General features: G+C 41.7%; 1 protein-coding gene across 1 annotated transcript; it reads left to right on the top strand.

Annotated features, from left to right (window-relative positions):
• The first annotated feature begins 1,921 nt into the window (after positions 1-1,921).
• On the top strand, positions 1,922-16,483 carry LOC129081548 (zinc finger protein 345-like). The gene is made up of 5 exons (XM_054587219.1): positions 1,922-2,119; positions 5,513-5,671; positions 8,078-8,204; positions 13,204-13,277; positions 13,897-16,483. The coding sequence occupies exons 2-5, from the start codon at positions 5,657-5,659 to the stop codon at positions 15,601-15,603; spliced, it is 1,923 nt and encodes a 640-aa protein (XP_054443194.1). The 5' UTR covers positions 1,922-2,119; positions 5,513-5,656; the 3' UTR covers positions 15,604-16,483.
• Positions 16,484-19,749: the final 3,266 nt, after the last annotated feature.

The raw sequence follows: 19,749 nt of genomic DNA, 5'->3' as shown, positions 1-19,749 counted from the left end.
CATGAGTGGATTTAGAACTTGCAACCTTTACTTCCCTACTTCTGATGATCTTGTCCAGCGAGATTGTTCTGCTGGACTTATTCCTTTTCTTGTTATGATTGTCAGCATCAGCAGTTTATATACATTTCTCCTTTGTCCCAGAGCCTTCTCTGCATTATCTTTATCTACGCTGTCCAAGGTGAAGAATTCTGCCTTTAATTGAAGACCTTCAACTACTCCCCTGGCTGGTGTGGCTCTGTGGTTTGAATGTCAACCTGGGAAGCAAAGATGGCCAGTTTGATTCCCAGACAGGGCACATGCCTGGGTTGTGGGCCAGGTCCCCAGTTGGGGGCTGGTGTGAGGCAACCACACTTTGATGTTTCTCTCTTTCCCATTCTCCCTCTTGTGGAAGATGGATGCATCTAGCCAAGGGAGTTGCCTGCATGGAGGAGTTTATTGTCTGCATATCCTCGCCTGACCAGCAATCTGGCCAGCGAGGGAGGTGGAACGCCACCAAGAGACAATGAATGTTATCTATGTATGGTACTTCCTTGAGGGTTCTTAAGAACTGGCTTAGTAACTAGATTAATGTAAGGGATGTACGTCTCTGCAGTCTTGATAAATATCAGGTCAGGTGGTTCTCAAATCAGCTTGCATTCTTTGTATTGTTTAAGCCTGCTAATAAATAAGATGCTTTCTCTCGGCTCAGGGTTTAGTCAGTCACGTCCACTAAGTCCCCTACTGCTCATCACATTCAGTCTCCTGCCTCTTCAATTTGTTGTGGAACGGGTAACGCGACACCCTCCCTGCCCCAATCTTTAAAAATAAATAAACAATATTTGTTAAAAAATAAAAAGAGCCACCTGTCAACATATGAAAGGATGGTAGAGAGATTGCTGGACTATACCTTCTATCTCATTAACTTTTTGCAATAATCTCAAACCTTTATCTACATTTCCACCCACCCCCAATTTCAAACCCTTACCTACACTTTTTTACTCCTTATAAAAAAGGCTCGCTTAAAATGTAACATAGTCTGTTAGTGTATGTAACCCACCATCTGCATAAAACTCCCATAAAGATTCAATCTCTGTCTCTATTTCTTGGTGCTGGTGATGCCGGGCAGAATGAATGCCAAGTTCTCCAGATTCAAGAGCAGCATTTTAAAAAAAAGGATTTTTATTCATTTATCTTTGCATTTAGAGACGGGGAGGGAGAAAAAGAGGGAAGCATCGATGTGTGGTGGCATCTCGCGCGCCCCCTGCTGGGGGCCAGGCCTGCAACCCAAGCAAGTGCCCTGATTGGGACTCCTACTGGCGACCCTTTGGGTCACAGGCCCGCACTCAAGCCTCTAAGGCACACCAGCCAGGACTATAGCAGCATTATTAAACGTGAAAATTACTTTGAAAGCAAAGCTTCTGGAAGTGGAGGAGTGGAGGCTCCTTCCCAACACGTCCATACAAGGTACTCATTCACTTCCTAATTGTCACTGCACATGCCTGCCCATTTCTCAGGCTCAGCCTCCTGTCCCCAGCACTATGCTCAGAGGCTGCCCCTAGAACCTTCCCTTTCCCCTCCCAGGGCCGTTTTATAGACTCAGGAAGGTGACAGTCCAGGGGAATGACTGAGTCAGAAAGGGTGGCAAATATCATATGGGAAATGTAATCGTTGGAGGGTCACCAAAGTACGAATTTTGAAAACGAATGTTACAAATGCTAGGAATACCTGGGTGGGTATAGAAAAGCACTGAAGAAGGAAGGCTATAACCAAGGAGAGCTAGCTGGAACGGAGAGCCCCGGCCATGGCACTGTGACCGCCCTTCCCTTTTCGAATCTCTGCACGCGACTAGCCCTTTTCGAACCTCCCCAACCCCGCCTCCCAGCTACCGCGCCGCTCGGGTGTCAGTCTGACTGCAGCGGCGCTGAGCTCCAACTCTGACTCCGCCCATCTGCTGACCTAGGGAGCACGCGCAGTTTCTTTCTGACGCGATAGCGGCTTGCAATAGAATTGTTCTCATGGTCCTTCCAAGTTTCGGTTTTACGGATTGAAATTCGATTTTTCTCACTCGTCCTTCCTACGCACGTGAAGCCTGACGGGCACTACACACGCTGAAATCCCCGCTCCCGAGCCTCCTCCAGCAGTGAGTCCGGCGTCCCTGTGAGACGCTTCGCGGTGGTTTCTGGGAAGCTTGGGGCCTTCGGGCCCGCGGTCTCTCTGCCTTCAGGTGGAGGGACGGCGCCTGCCGTCAGGATTTCCTGCTGAAAGCCCTTCCCTGGGCAGCACTCCCGCCCCACGCCCTTTAAAGTCTCGGGAGATGCAGTCAAACCCTTGCGCCCCCCCCCCCACTCCTGCCACTTTCGGTCCCCCGAGCCCGATTTAACCAGGGCCTTGGGGATCTGAAGACCCCTCGCCCCCAATTTAACAATAGACTGGAATCCAAGGAGAGCACAGTTTCCATGGGGTGGGACTCAGGAGGGGAGAACACGGTGTCCCTACAGCAGGTGACCTTCCCCACGCAGGAGGGGATTTGTAGAAGCGCTGATGTCGAAGGGGCGGCCGGAAAGCGGCGGAACGGGGCTCCTAGGGGATCCGGAGCCGGAATGGGAGAGACGGACCCGTGACGGGGAGCAAAGGTCCGCGAGGGGCCCTAAGAGACGGCCGCGCCGGGGATGTGGGAGGGACGAAAGGAGCCGGAGCAGGAAGACGCGAGAAATGCCGAGGAGACGGAGGAGCCCCGGAGAGCCTGGGGGAGCTGAGAGGCAGAGGGCCCTGTGAGCGGACGCGGGGGCAGCAACGGGCGAGGCGCTTCAGACGGAGGCAGTGGTTCTGAGGAGTGGAGTTCGGGGAGCGAGACGGGGGGCATGAAGAGGGTTGGAGGTGACGGATCAGAGGGACTAACAGCACTGAGAGTCAGCCGGCAGGGGTGACAGGGAAGAGTGTAAGAGGGGCCGCAGACAGGACGCAGGCATGGGCGGGGGGCGGGGGGCGACGGAGAAGTGTATGGAGTTGAGAGTAATCAGAAATATCAGGGAGGAAGAGCAAGCGAAGGTGAAAGGGGTTTCGGTTTTTTCAGGGAACAGGTGTAGGTAGAGGAATAGGAAAAAAGGGAGAGACCGCAGGGGAAGTGGGGAGAGGAAAACGAGGAAAGGACAAGAGTGCAGAGAAACCCGGAAGAGAGAGAAACAGATCCATACAGAGAAATACAGAGTGGCAGGAGAAGAATGGGATCCCGGATGTGATGAATGTGATTTGTGGGCTTGTGGCTGTTAAACTAAATAATCTATTTAGTTTAACATTTGCTGAGTTGTTACAGTTAAACAGGTTTGAATGAGGATTACAATTGTCCAGTTTATAAGGCTTGTGAATTTTACAATTATTTGCTTCCAATTGCAACCCTTATTCACTCAGAGGGCAGAGCCTTGCCTGCCAGCCATGGGTCCCCTGTCATGTCCTGGGATGGGAAGGGGGAAGTGACTTGGGAGAAGAAACGAATTCCTCTGTCACTACATGATGCTTTTCAGGAATGTTAAAAGCATTGGGTCTTTATCTTTTCTTCTCAATGGATTTACTTTTTTCCTTTTACATCTCACATTAAATTTATTTTTTAAAAACATTGAGATAATCGAAGTCTGTTGAATATAGGCTCTTGTGTAGGTAGTCGTTAACTTCTGAAATGAGCATCAGTGATATTTCTTAACCAGCACTTAAATTTCCTTTCTAAATACGAGGTAGTCTCAACTCTTTTTAAACTTTGACAATAAAAGTCATTAAAAAAATTCTACAATACTTTTTATCTTAAATATATAGTGCCCAGTTTAAAATCTGAGCTCTGCATTCTTTGTACTGTTTATAATATGTTGGAACATGCATTGGTACCTGGTCAATAATATCAGGCTATTTCAGTTGGCACTTGGTAAGGATGTCTATAATCTTTTTATCTAAAAATTTATTTATTTATTTATTCATTCATTTATTTATTTAACGAGAGAGGGAAAGAAACGTCAATGTGTGGTTGCCTCCCATTTGCTGAGGACCTGGCCCTCAACCCAGCCATATGCCCTGACTGGGAATCGAAGCAGTGACCCCTTGGTTCACAGGTCGGCGCTCAATCCACTGAGCCACACCAGCCAGGGCAGGATGTCTATAATCTTAACAGTCAGACCTGTTTTTATGAGTTCATCTAATGTCCAGCATCTCTTTTCTTGCATTTATGTGATTTGTTGAATTAGTGTCTGTGAGCCACACGGAACTGTTACCCTGAAGTCCCTCTTGTCCATTCCGCAAAATATTGAAGGAAGGACTGAATTGACCTGAAACGTGGTTCTCAGAAAGCCCATATGTTCATTGTGTAATTTGATGGACATGTTTTCATAGCTAATATTTTTTTAAATTTTCAGTATCAAAACCTGCATTTACCATTCATGCTATTAATGTAACTCTTTGTTTTTCCCTGGATAATAAAAAAAAATTTTTGCCAGGGAGCCTGTCACTTTAGAAGTTTCTCCCTAAAGTCCTCACAGTACCCAGAGGTCTAGGGTCAATGGGTCTGATAACTCTGGCCCAGTGGTACAGAGAAAACAGCTCTGGGGGAGCCACGCAGGCACCAGGAGGGAAATGCATGGAGATGCCACTTCATGGCTGCATTGGAGACCTGCAGAATTGAAACTTAGAGTGGTGCCCTCATTCCCTCTGGGTCTGCTTGCTTTTTAAAGCTGCACTATTTCCCTTCAGAGTGACATTAAATCGCCTGAAAAGTTCTGACAAATGACATCAGGTGTGTCATCCTCCACGGAGTTAGACAACTTCTCTGGATGGAGCATAATTGTTCAGTGAAGTTCTCTAGGGGACCCTGAGGTGTGTTCAGGGATTAGCAGGAAAGCTTTGGAGTCCTTTTTTTTTTTCCAACCCTCTTCCCAGGATATCCTTATTGATGGGAGGAGAGAGAGAGAGAAACATTGATGTTAAAGAGAAACATCAATGGGCTTCCTCCTGCATGTGCCTGGACCAGGGATCTAAGCTGCATCTAGCCTAAGTTCTCTGATCTGGAATCAAACTCACAACCTTTTCTGTGTACAGGATGATGCTGCAACCACCAGAGTCACCAGGGCACAGCATGCATTTATTTTTTTTTTATAAAAAATGTTTGACTTAGTAAGTCACAACACATAGCTGAAGTCGGGTCAGGGAACAAGAGACAGAGTCATAAGAAGGACCCTTGGCGCTTAGGAGAAAGGAAGGTATAGGTTATCTGTGGGGAGGGAGGGAAACAGAAGGGGAAGGGAAAGTCATGCCCAGATGCGTAAGTCAGAGTGAGAAGCAGGCTTTGGTCAGAGCAGGTTACAGGGTGCTCTGCTGGGTTTGGGATTCAGGAGAGCATCGCACGTTCTCACAGGAGTTTTTGGATGTCCATGGGAGGAAAGAGCACCTGAAAAGGAGGAAAAACTCACAGCATGTGGTCTCCATGTAGGAGCTCTTTGTTCCTGACTTGCCTGTGACAAAGGACAGGTGCAAATGGCCATTTCATCATTTCCAGGTTCTTTTGCCTGTGAGTGTGGTGGAAGCAGGTTAAGGGGTTGTGCTGAGGCCTTTGAAGGCACATCCTGAAAATGCAGACGTGACTCCTCAGCCTATCATCCCAGGAGAAAGCAACCCAGAGCAGGAGCAGGACCAGGAGGACATGGCTGCTTCTCAGGTAAACAATGTGTCCTGGGTCAGTGGCTGTGCTTGCTTTTCTTCCTTCCATTGCATTAAGAACCAGCTACCTTTATTTCTCCCTTAAATGTCCTTGCCTGGTGAGTTTGTTTTTACCTACTTATTTTTTTCCTTTTCTTATGACTGTCAAGGTCAGCAGTTTATGTACTTCTGTCCGTTGTAATATAGGCTTTTCAGCAATCTCTTTATCCAGTTTCCCCAAAGACATCAGGAATTCCCACCCTGAATTAATGACCTTCAACTACTGAACACATCCCCTGTGTGACAGATCAGCCGGGGAAGGCACCGATGTCTACGTCTCTGTTGGGATGGGCTCATAGGCTCTGGTACTGGAAAAGAAGGGAAATACAGGTTTTGGGTTCATGTGGCTGCAGCATCAGCTTCGTGGACCTGGGGTAAGAAAATGAACATGTCACTGGTCAGGATAGCTCAGAAAGTTCTGACAAAGAAGAGTAGATAGAACCGATCTGCTTATAACATTAGTACAAACCTCTTTGTATTTGAAATTTTATTTACTTTTAGAGAGAGGAGAAGGGAGGGAGAAAGAGAGGGAGATAAACATCGATGTGTGAGAGATAGAGATACATCGAAGAGTTGTGTCTCACACGCCCCCAACTGGGGACCTCGCCCTCAACCTAGGCATGTGCCCTGACTGGGAATCAAACCGATGAGCTTTCAGTTCGCCAGCTGGTGCTCAGTTCACCGAGCCACACCAGCCAGGGCAAAATTCTTTGTATTTAATGCACCACGGTGTTTGTGTGGAAAACATGGAAGGTACATATGCATTGATATTTGCAAAAAAATTTGTTCATTGATGATCATTTTCACATAATGACTTCTTTAAGTATGTTTTCTTGCCCGTAATGTCACAGCAGTGACATGTCCTTCCGTGTGCCTCATTCACCTGATACCCATTCTTCCAGTCCACCTGATAGTCAGCTGGCTAAGGTGCTCTTCACAATGTAGTTAAGAGCTTCCCTTCATCACTAAGAAGGGTCTGGCAGGGAATTATTGAGAGGTGTGCCCAAACCTCTCAATTTATTTGAGAGGAACATTTATTTTATTTATTTGAGCAATCACATGTACTCTGGAAACTCCCCTCATTTTCTTAGCTTCTGTTTGCTTTGGAAAATAAAGGCCCTTCCTTCATTTCCTAGAGATTATTAGCCTCTGATGCGGAGGATTTAATTAATCCTTCTTTCTGTAAGGTTCCATTACATTCCACACGTCACAGACTAACTCTACATTATCACTTTCCCTATTCTCAAGAGAGTTTACAGGAATCATATTAATCTTGGTTCAGTTCAGTTAAATTTCTAACGAAGAGCTCTACACTAATGATACCCAGAATATTAAGAGAAACAAAAGAACTATCACTAGCTTTAACTTCTTTTTTAGCATTATGTGTGTTCTTGAACCTGTCGTGCTTATAAAACCAAAGGGTATCATCGACAAGTAATAGTAGGTTTATGAGATTTACAGAATTGAAAAATAATATCATTGACATGAAAATTCCATTTTTTATCATATTTCATATGTAACTAGTTCCCATATGTATGTCTCTGCATAAAACGTTAACACTTGAGTTATTCAGTCATACTCTTAAGATATTTTCATTCTTCTCACTTATAGAAACTGCAGTGAACATTCATGTGTATTCGCCTGTGGTTTTGAAAAACAGATCAAATTTGAGTAAAAGTCAAGCTCTGCCCTTTGTTTCAGGAAATATTCTGAAGATACAGGAAGGATAATCTTGTTCTAAGATTACGTATATAAAATTTTCAAATAAAGTTGTGGCTGCTGTGTTTCTTATTTTTTTAGAAGTGTGCATATTAAAAGTCTTTTGGCTCAATGTTATGTATGAAATATTTTATGTTTTCCTTTTTTTGCTATTCAGAAGTATGGCACATGACCAGAGACATTGCTGCCACTAGTCAAAAGTCAGCTTATTAAAGATATGAAACCATAGCCCCCATCCCAGAATCTGAATCAGAATCTGCATTTTTACAGATCTACAGGTCTTTGTTGTTTAAATTAAATCTGAAGTAGTACCTACACTTTCACCTTGCCATGCCTTTTCCAGCTGAGACATATGCACAATTGATCGTGAAGATAAAAATCAACACTCAACAATCCATATACCTGTGTATATCCTTTGATTTTAAAGTTTATTTTCATGAAAAGTGTCTGCAGTGAATTTGTGGACATGTGTCATCCTCATTTCTCAGTGTTAGAAATTAGAGAATGTTACTGGGTCAGTGTGATTTTATGAGCTAATTCAGGATACTCTCCTAGATCAAAACTACTTTTCCTAACACTGTTTTCATGTTGGATGACAGTATGAAGTAGGCCTATGGCTCCAATGTAAAAGTGTCCTTTTTATCAGGGATCGTTGACCTTCAGAGATGTGGCTGTAGATTTCTCTCAGGAGGAGTTGGAGTGCCTGGACCCAGCTCAGTGGAAATTATACACAGATGTGATGTTGGAGAACTACAGGAACTTGGTCTCCCTGGGTGAGTATGAGTTCCTTTCAGAGCTCCTACTCCACCCACAGGGTTTCATTTTCTGTATCAGTTTAACATCTTTTGGGAGCTTCTGCTTTGTATGGTAGCCTCTCAGATTCTTGGTCTCTAAGGAGGAATTGGAGGCTCTCTGGTGTAGAAACCAAGGTCCAGAAAACTACCTTTTCTTTTTTTCCCTATGAGGTGGACTTCATGAGATTATTCACCTAAGTGGGATTGTGTAATGTTTGTCTTTTTGTTACTCGGGTCCTTCACTTAAGGAAAATGTCCTCCCTGTTTGTGATACCAGGTGATAAGACTTTTTTTCCTATTTCCTGCAAAACGGTATTCCATTGTTGTTATGTACCATATTTTTAATCTATTTATCCACAGACATGGGCTTGCTTTCACTTGTACAGGCTTTCGTGAACAATACTAGAGTTGACACAGGTGTGCACATGTCTCTTGCATATCCTCTTTTGAATTCTTTTTGATAAATACCCGGAAATGAAGGGCAGAATGACAAAACAATTCTACATTTAATTCTTTGACAGAACCCTTTTTCCTATTCTTACAATTTGCACCAATTTAACTTTCATTCAACTGTGAATAAGGTCTACTCTCTCCTCATTTTTGGAAACACTCAATATTATTCTTTTGACACTGGTCATCTTAACTATTGTAAAGTGATATATTGTATGTGTGTGTTTCAGTGGAGAATGCAAACATTTGTTTCTTGGATGTACGTAAACACCATAGAAAAGATGTATAGACCTGAGTACAGGTACTTTAGAGAAGACAACTGTGAAAGACTTTTTCAAAGGGCAGTTTTAGGTTCACAGCAAAATTGTGTGAGAGTCAATGAGAATTTGCAGACCCCTCCTGCTTTCTACATGCATACCCTACTCCTTGTCTATGTCCCCCACCAGAGTGGTACATTTGTGATGTTTATGAACCCACACTGGCCCATCTTTATCACCCAAAGTGTTAGTTGACATGAGGCTTCACTGATGGCTTGTATGTTCTATGGGTTTGGACAATTTATGATGACACATATCCCCATTATACTGTCATACAGACTTGTTTCTCAGCCCTAAGTGTTGTTCTCTGTGCTCTGCCTATTTATCCCTATGTCCCCCTTATTCTTGGAACCATTGACGGCTTTCCTGTTTCTTTCATTTTGTTTTTTCTAGAATGTCATGTAGTTGTTATCCTATAGTTTGTAGCCTTTTGTGATTGGATTCTTGTATTTTTAATTTCATTTATTGAGCTTTTAGAGACAGGATGGGCGGAGGTAGCAGGGAAGTTGAGGGAAGTGAGAGAAAGGGAGATTGATTTGTTGTTTCATTTATTTATGCATTCATTGGTTGAATCTTGTATGTGCCCTGCTACAGATGTAACCTGCAACCTTGGCGTATCTGGGTGATAGTCTAGCACCTAGTCAGGCAGATTAAATTGTTTCTCTTCATGCTATCTAGGTTTCTTCCACTTCTTATGGTTTGATGTATTATATCTGTGTAGCGCTGAAAAATATTTCATTGTATGTGTTTTGGTTTACTTATCTATTAACCTGTTGATACCTTCATTGCTTCCAGTTTTTGGAAATTATAAGTGAAGCTTTTATAAATAGTCCCTTTTAGGCTTTTGTGTAGGCTTTTTAGCTTTTTGGTTAAATACTAAGGATCACAATTACTGGATTATTTAATAAGTGTATGTTTAGGTTTTTTAAAAAAATATTTTATTTATGCTATTACAGTTGTCCCAATTTTTTTCTCTTTGCCCCTATCCATCAAAATCACTTCCTTTAGTTTTGTGACAACCCTGAAAGTTTCTTCCAAAGGGGCTGTAGCATTTTGCATTTTCAACAGAAATGAATGAACATTCTTCTTGCTCCACACCGACAGCAGCATTTGCTGCTCTCAGTGTTCTGGATCCTGACCTTTCCAATAGGGGTTTAATGTTGTTTGAATGTGCTGTTTGTTTAATGTTCATTGTTTTCATGTGCATTTGCTAAGTGATATAAGGTGTGTGGGTCCTTTTTAGGAAGTAATTTTTAATGTATATCTTTTTTAGTATGCTTTCTGTTAAGGCGTTTGTCCCTTTTGTGTCAAGTATGTTTTTTGTCACTGTTGAGTTTGAAAACATCTTTGTATCTTTTGCGTAATAGTCCTGTACCTGTTGTTTTTTTACGAATATATTTTCTCAGCTTGTGGCTTTTTTTTAATTAATCTTGATGAGGATCACTTTTGTTGGTTTGTTTCCTTATTGTTTGATTTGAGACATGGACATTTAAATCTTAATACTATGGATTAAAAAACCAAGTTGGTCAAGAATTTCACTTGAAAAAATGTGTGGTGTATAAAATTATTTTTGTTTTACATTCAATAATCTTTTCATATGTCTATTGGCCATCTTTATGTCCTGTTAAGAGAAATATCTATTCAGGTCCACTGCCCATTCTTCAATCAGATTGTTTGTTTGGGGTTCATTTTGGTGTTAAGTTATGTAAGTTCCTTATATATTTTGGATATTTACCATCGTTGGTGGATACCGTATCCTGTTCAGTAGGTAGATTTTTTTGTTTGCTTTTTAAAAAATATTTTTATTTCTCTTCAGAGACAGGGGAAAGGAGGGAGAGAGGGACAGGAACATCGATGTGTGAGAGATATATCAGTTGAGATATATCAGTTGGTTGTCTCTTGCACGCCCCCAACCAAGGACATGCCCCATGGCCCAGGCATGTGCCATGTATGAGGATGAAACCAGCAATCTTTTGGTTCACTGGCTGAGCTCAATCCACTGAGACACACCAGCTAGGGCTGTGTGTTTTCTTGATGGTTTCCTTTGCTGTGCAAAGACTTACTTTGTTGTAGTCTCATTTGTTTATTTTTTTTCTCTAGTTTCCTATGCCTACGAAGTTATATCCAAAAAATACTTGTAAGAGCCATGGCAGAGTTTATAGCTATCCTTCCTTCTAGTGTTTACATGGTTTCAGGTCTTACCTGGTGCCTTGTGTATATTACTTTAATTTTTGTAAACATTTTATTTCTTTAGTTTTAGAGAGAGGGGAAGGGAAGGAGAGAGAGAGATGGAAAAACACTGACTTGAGAAAGAAACATCAGCGGTAGCCTCTCAAATGTGCCCCAACCTGGGCTGAACCCTAGACTCAGGCACGCTTCCCGATTGGGAATGGAACTGGCAAACTTCAGGTTTGCAGGCCAGCTCTCAGTCCACTGAGCCATCCCAGCCAGGGCTGATAGGGAACTCTTGGAATGTTTAGATCACGTTGGTTACAACTGAGGCCTTATACTACTAGCATTCTAATTTAGGATCATGGGATAAATCTTTTAGAGTTATTAGTTTATTGATCCTATCACGAAAAATCTGCATAATCACCACCAACAAAATCCTAGAAGCTTCTTCACTGCTTCTTTTTGCCATCATCAACACTGGCCTTGAAGGCTGCCCGACATTGTTTATTGCACTTTTGCTTTCCCGTCTCTGTTTTCCTGAGGTCTTTTTATATGACCCATGTCATGCAAGTCTTATGTTTGGGTTATTTTTTTTGGTAAGATTTATGGAATCATAAATCATGACAAAGCCAGTTGTCGTGCCACCACCAAAATGGGTTCTGAATCCAAACACAAAGGTGACATCTGGTGTGGCCTTATACATTTTGGCATGTTTTTCTTAAATTTCTTGGTTGCATGCTATTGACTTACCATGGGGAAGGATGTTAATGACCATTTGTTTCTGGTGAAGATGTCTATTGGTCATGAATATCCTGCTCCAGATAATTACTGTGTTGTTCATGATGGTGGCTGATTTTCAAGAAGCCTGTGAATTTTTCATTTATTGATTTTTTTTTTAAATTCTGACCAGCAATATTGTACACTTTCATCATAAAAGTCGTGCATGTTTTTCATGAAGATAAATCATAAATATTTCATTCTGCTTTACACCATTGATTATGGACTTACATTCTGAACTTCCTTTTTTGTGTGTTAGCTTCTGTTACTGTATAAAAACAACTAATTTTGCCCTGGGTGGTATGGCTCAGTGCATTGAGTGATGGCCCACGAACCAAAGGGTCACCGATTCGATTCCCAGTGATAGCACATGCCTGGGTTGCAGGGAAGGTCCCCAGTAGGGGGCATGTGACAAGCAACCACACATTGATCATTCTCCCCTCTCCTTCTGCCTCCCTTCCCCTCTCTCTAAAAAATAAACAAATACAATTTAAAAAAACAACCCTAACTTCATGGCCCGGTTTTATATTTTGCATTTTGAAAAATTGTATTAATGTCTGTCATTTTTTTAACATGGATTCAGTATGATTTTTTCAGTACACAATTTTGTCATTTGTTAAACGAGATCATTTTCTTATTTTATTTTTATTTTCGTTGTTACCAGGTGGGGATAATGAGAACACTTTAAAGCTATGAGAATACATTTCAAACTGATAGTATCACTTGCATACAAAACTCTCCACTGCTTGCCATTTCTACCCCCTACCTTCTTATGTTATTGGTGTCAAAGTAAATCTTTTATGTTGTGTATCTTATAACATAGATGTAAGATTTTATGGCTTGTATCATTGAAAGTTGTTTAGGAAATATCAAAGAGACTTGTGTTTGATCATTAGACCATTACTAATTTTTATATTTGTGTAAATATCTATATAGGTACAAAAATTTTATATTTATAAGGTTTAATATTGTTTACAATTTTACTTACTTCATTCAGAAAAATTTTCAAAATCATTTTTATAGCATCAGTCTAAAGGTGAGAAAATCTTTAGCGTTTTGGGGCATTATTATTTACAAATGTAAGCAACTGTTTCTTCCTTTTTGATAGGATTTGTTTCTCATTGTACCCTTCTTGGTCTTGCATTGAACATTTAACTTTTTTTGAAGGACTCAAAGTGGCAATTTATTCAATAATTGATTCTAATTGCAGTGTACACTTACCTGAGTGTCATACCTGTGATCCTTTATTTTGTATATTTCAGCTATGTCATCTGAAGACTATCAGGGCTTGTTGCAAAAGCCAGGAATAGAAGATTTATTCTCTAAAGTACTACTGGTAAGATATGAATTTTGTGCCCTTGATAATGTATTGAAAGCCTGATAAGAAAGTATGTGACAAGAAAAAAGGATGTTAGAATGTACAGAACTTGCTTGGGAGAATTATTCATAATAAAGTCCTTTTTACCTAAAGAGGTGAAAATAGAACACGTTTGGGAAAACTCCCACTTTTAGTCAGTTACATTTGCAGATTGATGTGTTTCCCAACGTGAAGACCGAAAACGGTTTTCTAAGTGTACCTATTCCTCCGAAGGCAGCCTGGAAAGTCTAGTAACTCTCATAATTCATGGTGGGAATGATCATTTGAATTGTCTAAAATGGAGGGTGTGATTAAACTTTCAGTCAAAAACTTGTAAAACTTAGTAAATTCTAATGCACATGTAAAATTTAAATGTGGTCAATTTATCCATCCCTTTATCAAGGAATTACTATATTTAATTGAGAAATAACGTTTTTCTTTTCTACCAATATAACATTTTCTTGAACGTGGGACTGATTTCTAATATAACCGGCATGGTTTAATAGGGATCACAGAATAGTTATTGTGGGAAAAGTGTCCATGATTAAAGAAATTATACGTGTCACTAAAGGCCTCTTTTATCTTCAACGATTACCAGAGTACATACAATGAAGACAGAAGTTGTCGGTGCAGTGAAGATTGGAAAATTTTTAACAACAAGTCAAATCCTAATAAACATGAGAATGCTCGTCTTCCAGAAAACTACGATGAAGGTGGATACGTCTTTGACCAAATGTCAAATCATATTACACATCAGCGTATTCCTATTGTGGACACAACAAACGAACGAAGCAATTATGTCAGAATCTTTAAGCAATCTTCAAATAGTACCAACCACCAGAATATTCCTATTGGGAAGGAAGTTTACAAATCTTTACCGTGTGAGAAAGTATTCAGTAAAGTATTTAATATAAATAGAGTTAAAATCTCCACAGGAGAAAAACATAAATGGGAACAACGTGGTAAAACATGTAATTGGCCTTCAAGTCGTACTCTACATCAGAAAATGCATACTGGAAAGAAGTCTTATAAATGTAGAGAATGTGGTAAAGCATTTAGCCGCTCCTCAACCCTTATACAACATCAGAACATTCATACCGGAGAGAAGCCTTATATATGTGGAGAATGTGGTAAAGCCTTTTGCCACTCTTCAAACCTTACTCAACATCAGAAAATTCATTCTGGAGAGAAGCCTTATAAATGCAGAGAATGTGGTAAAGCCTTCATCCATTCCTCAAACCTTACTCTACATCTGAAAATTCACACTGGAGAGAAGCCATATAAGTGTAGAGAATGTGGTAAAGCCTTTAGCCACTCTTCATCCTTTACTCAACATCAGAAAATTCATTCTGGAGAGAAGCCTTATAAATGCAGAGAATGTGGTAAAGCATTTAGCCGCTCCTCAACCCTTACTCAGCATCAGAACATTCATACTGGAGAGAAGCCTTATAAGTGTAGAGAATGTGGTAAAGCCTTTTGCCATTCTTCAAACCTCTCTCAACATCAGAAAATTCATTCTGGAGAGAAGCCTTATAAATGTAGAGAATGTGGTAAGGCCTTTATCCAATCCTCAAACCTTATTCTACATCTAAAAATTCATACTGGAGAGAAGCCTTATAAATGTAGAGAATGTGGCAAAGCCTTTATCCAATCCTCAAACCTTACTCTACATCTGAAAATTCACACTGGAGAGAAGCCTTATAAATGTAGAGAATGTGGCAAAGCCTTTAGGCGTCCCTCAACCCTTAATCAACATCAGCGAATTCATACTGGAGAGCAGCCTTATATATGTAGAGAATGTGGTAAAGCGTTTAGGCGCTACTCAACCCTTATTCAACATCAGAACATTCATACCGGAGAGAAGCCTTATAAATGTAGAGAATGTGGCAAAGCCTTTAGCCGGTCCTCACAAATTAATCAACATCAGAGAATTCACACTGGAGAGAAGCCTTATAAATGTACAGAATGTGGCAAAGCCTTTAGAAGTTCCTCAACCCTTAATCGACATCTGCGAATTCATACTGGAGAGCAGCCTTACATATGTAGAGAATGTGGTAAAGCCTTTAGCCAGTCCTCAAGTCTTACTAATCATCAGAAAATTCATAATGGAGAAAAGTCTTATAAATGCACAGAATGTGGCAAAGCCTTTAGGTTGTCCTCCAATCTTACTCAACATCAAAGAATTCATACTGGTGAAAAACCTTATACATGTAGAGAATGTGGGAAAGTCTTTCGGTATTCCTCATCCTTTACTAAACATCAGAAAATCCATATTGGAGAGAGGCCTTATAAATGTAATGAATGAGGTAAAATCTTTTGGCAGTCCTCAGAGCTCACTATTCATCAAAAATTCATAATGGAGATAAGTCTCATAAATGCACTGATTGTGGGAAAGGCTTTATGGAGTCATCAACCCTTCCTCAGCATCAGAGAATTCATGCTAGTGAAAAAGCCTTACACATGTAACAAATGTGGTAAAGCCTTTATCCACTCCTCAACCCTTATTAAACCTTAGAGAATTCATATCAGAGAGGAGTCATGTAAATGTAGGAAAGACAGTAAAGTCTAAGCAGTCCTCAGCCCTTCCTGTTCATCAGAGTAATCATACTTGAGAAAAGTCTCATAAATGTGGAGTATGCAATAAAACCTTTAATCATTCTTCAGAACTACTCCACATCTTGTCATTCATACTGTAGAGAAACAATATAAATATATGTGCCAGATCTTTAAATTTTCAATGATGTCTTATCCAATATGAAATAATTAACTTTTGAATAAACCATGCAAATGTAGAGAATGTGGCATAGCTTTCAATCTGTGCTGAAAACTTAACATTGAAGAATTCATGCTGGAGATCAGAAAAATTTTAAAACTTCAACAAAAACTGTAGCCATTTTCAAACCTCATTCAACATCAAGGAATATATAGTGGATGAGAAACCTTCAAAATGTTAATGGATTGGTAAAGTGTTTAATCTTAATTCACATCTCTCCCAATATCGGGTAATTCATACTGGAGACAGCCTAGCAAATAAAAAAAATGTGTCAAAACTACCCATTCACACACCTTACTCAACATGAAAATTTTTTCCAAGGAAAAACAATACTAATGAATGTTGAACCTGTTTTTTCAGCATTCACACGTTTGACATGTGAGAATTCATACCAGTGAAAAACCTTAAGAAATAAGATTATAGGAAGGAGTATAGCTGGACCCACAATCATATTGTTTATTAGGGAATGTGCAACTTGGGTTGACTTCTGTGTTCTTAGTAAAGAATAGTCTTTTGTCCATAATACAGCGTTCACAAAACCCAAAGAATTTATGTCTGAAAGCGGCTTTGAAATGTAAAATATTTAGGAAAGTATGTAATTGAAAGAGTTTCAAAATATCAGTTAATTCACAATAGAAATTAATAATACTTTTCAGGTATTGCTCTAATTAGAATACCTGCAGTAGAGAATCATCCAAAATTTAAAACTATGGATCGTAACTTTTAGTGTGCTTCAAAATGTCAAGGGAATGGATGTCTGGATATGTATAATTACTTAGAATATAAACTATTGTAGCCCTGGCTGATGTAGCTCAGTGGAATGAGTGCTGGCCTGAAGTAAATTCATTGGACGGGGGAAAAAAAGACCCATGCTTTTAATATTCCCCCAGAAAGGATCATTTGGTGACAGACGTATTCATTCCTTCTCCAAGGTCATGTCCCTCTTACCACCCCTCCCGTACGTTGCTGTCTCTTAAGTCTCCTCACCGACCTTTTCGCTCACTCATGCGTCCATCTCTCATGCCAGCTCCGGGTCCCCCCTCAGCCTAGTCCCGCTGCTTTCGCGTATGCCCCTTCGCCCTCGGTGCTTCCACAAAGCCCCTTCTGAGAGGGGCAGGTCACCTCTCCTGGAGCAAGGTGTACTCATCTCCTAAGCCCCACCCGCTAGAATGTGTGCTCTTCGTGAAATTCTGACATCTTCTTAAAAGCTGGAGAGCAGGGGTGTGTGCAGATCCCCCGACGCCAGAAGCCAAGAGTGGCGAAGCGAGGGGGCAGCAAAGGGAAGGTTGTCACTCCCTCTCCTGAGACTTTGAAGACGTGGAGTAGGAGGGATATGCAAGAAAAGGCATTCAACAATAAAACCACGTAGCAGGCGGTGTCCAATAGCATGAAGACAGAGAGACTGCCGGTGGGACAGTCTCCGAGTTTCCCCTGAAAGGAACGCAGAGCGACGACTTAGCACTGTCTCACTGGAATGCGGTAATCACCTCTGTATGAGCCTCCTATTGGAGATTTCACAGCCTTGAGTGACCTGCAGGCTTCACCTGCATAAGCACAAGGACTGGGAAAATCAGGTTTTGAGACTTCTGGCCAAGATGGAGGTGTGGGTAGATACACTTTGCCTCCTGGCACAACCAAAACACGGACAGTAACAGATTAAAAAAAAAAAAAACAACCTAGAACTGTCAGAAAATTACACTGTATGGAAGTCTGACAACCAAGAGCCAAAGAAGAAACATTCATCCGGACTGGGAGGAGGGGCAGAGATGAGCAGCAGGGGCGGAGAGGATGCGCAACAAGGCCCCGCTGGAGGAGTGGGCGTTCCCACATTGCGTGGGGATAAACCATGAGGAACAGCTGGGAGGGGGACAGGCCATGCACAAGGTTTTGAGTGTGGGAAAAGAAAGCCTCAAAACCTCTGGAGGTAAAACCTGTGGGGGTTGAGGTAGCAGGAGAAACTCCCAGCCTCAGAGGAGACTCTGTTGGAGAGACCAACCGAGTCCTAGAACGTACATAAACCCGCCCATGTGGGAATCAGCACTCCAGGGGCCCAATTTGCTTCTGGGTAGCAGTGGAAGTGATTGAAAGCCAAACTAGAGCCGAGCAAGTGCCATTGTGCCCTCTCAGACCCCTCCCCCGCAGACAGCATCACAAGGCAGCACAGGGCTGGGTTGCCCCGCCCGGGCAAATACCCAAGGCTCTGCCCTTCCCAACATAACAGCTGGGCTGAGACCAAGAAATATGGTCCAAATAAAAGAACAGATCAAAGCTCCAAAAATAAAACTAAGTGATGAACAGATAACCAACCTATCGGATGCACAGTTCAAAACACTGGTTCTCTGGATGCTTACTGAATTGGTTGAGTACGGTCCCAAAACGGAGGAAAAAGTGAAGGCTACGCAAAGTGAAGTAAAGAAAAATATACAGGGAACCAAGAGTAAAGGGAAGGAGACCAGGACTCAAAACAACGATTTGGAGCAGAAGGAAGAGAGAAACATTCCACCAGAACAGAATGAAGAAACAAGAATTCCACAACATGAGGAGAGGCGTAGGACCCTCTGGCACAACTTTAAACGTTCCAACTTCCAAATCACAGGGGTGCCGGAAAGGGAAGAGGAAGAGCAAGAAATGGAAAACTTATTTGAAAAGATAATGAAGGAAAACTTCCCCAGTCTGGCCAAGGAAATAGACTTCCAGGAGATCCAGGAAGCTCAGAGAGTCCCAAAGAAGTTGGCCCCAAGGAAGCACACACCAAGGCACATCATAATTAAGTTACCCAAGATCAAAGATACAGAGAGAAGCTTCAAAGCAGCAAGTGGAAAGGAGACAGTTACCTAGAAAGGAGTTCCCGTAAGACCATCAGCTGAGTTCTCACAAGAAACCTCACAGGCAAGAAGGAGCTGGAAAGAAGCCTTCAAAGTCATGAAATGCAAGGACCTCCATCCAGATTATTACTCTATCCAGCAAGGTATCATTTAGAATAGAAGGGCAGATAAAGTGCTTCCCAGAGAAGGTACAGTTGAAGAATTTCATCATCACCAAGCCCTTATCGTATGAAACCTTAAAGGGACTTATCTGAGAAAGACAAGAAGATCAAAAACTATGAACAGTAAAATGACAACAAACTCACGCCTATCAACAACTGGACCTAAAAAACAAAAACTAAGCAAACAACTAGAACAGGAACAGGCTCACAGAAATGGAGACAAGAGGGGAGGGTGAGGGGGAAGAAAGGGGGAAAAGGCACAGGGAATAAGCAGCATAAATAGTAGGTACAAGATAGGAGGGGGAGGTTAAGAATTGTATAGGAAATGGAGAAGCCAAAGAACTTACACGTAAGGCCCATGGACATGAACTAAGGGGGCGGGGAATACTGGAGGAAGGTGCGGTGCGGGGTGGAGGGGGATAACGGGGAGAAAAAAACATGGGACAACTGTAATAGCATAATCAATACAGTATATATTTAAAAACACAGAGAAAGGAAATCAGGTATCAATCGGAAACACCAAAACTGGGCAGGAAACAGGACCTTTCCTACTCCAAACTCACATCAGCGTCTGGAAGGAACCGCGCATGCTCCTCGCCTCAGGCGATGGGAGGAGTCGGAGCTTTTGCTCAGTGCCTGTGCGGTGAGCGCCAGGGCGGGAGAAAGGAAGGAAGCGGAAGGGGGCGCCTTGA

This window comes from Pteronotus mesoamericanus, unplaced genomic scaffold (genome assembly GCF_021234165.1).
Source record: "Pteronotus mesoamericanus isolate MK-2021 breed Mesoamerican mustached bat unplaced genomic scaffold, CSHL_Meso_final scaffold_1135, whole genome shotgun sequence".
Classification (NCBI taxonomy): Eukaryota; Metazoa; Chordata; class Mammalia; order Chiroptera; family Mormoopidae; genus Pteronotus; species Pteronotus mesoamericanus.
Note: the sequence above shows the minus strand (reverse complement) of the source record. Positions and strands in the feature narration are given on the sequence as shown.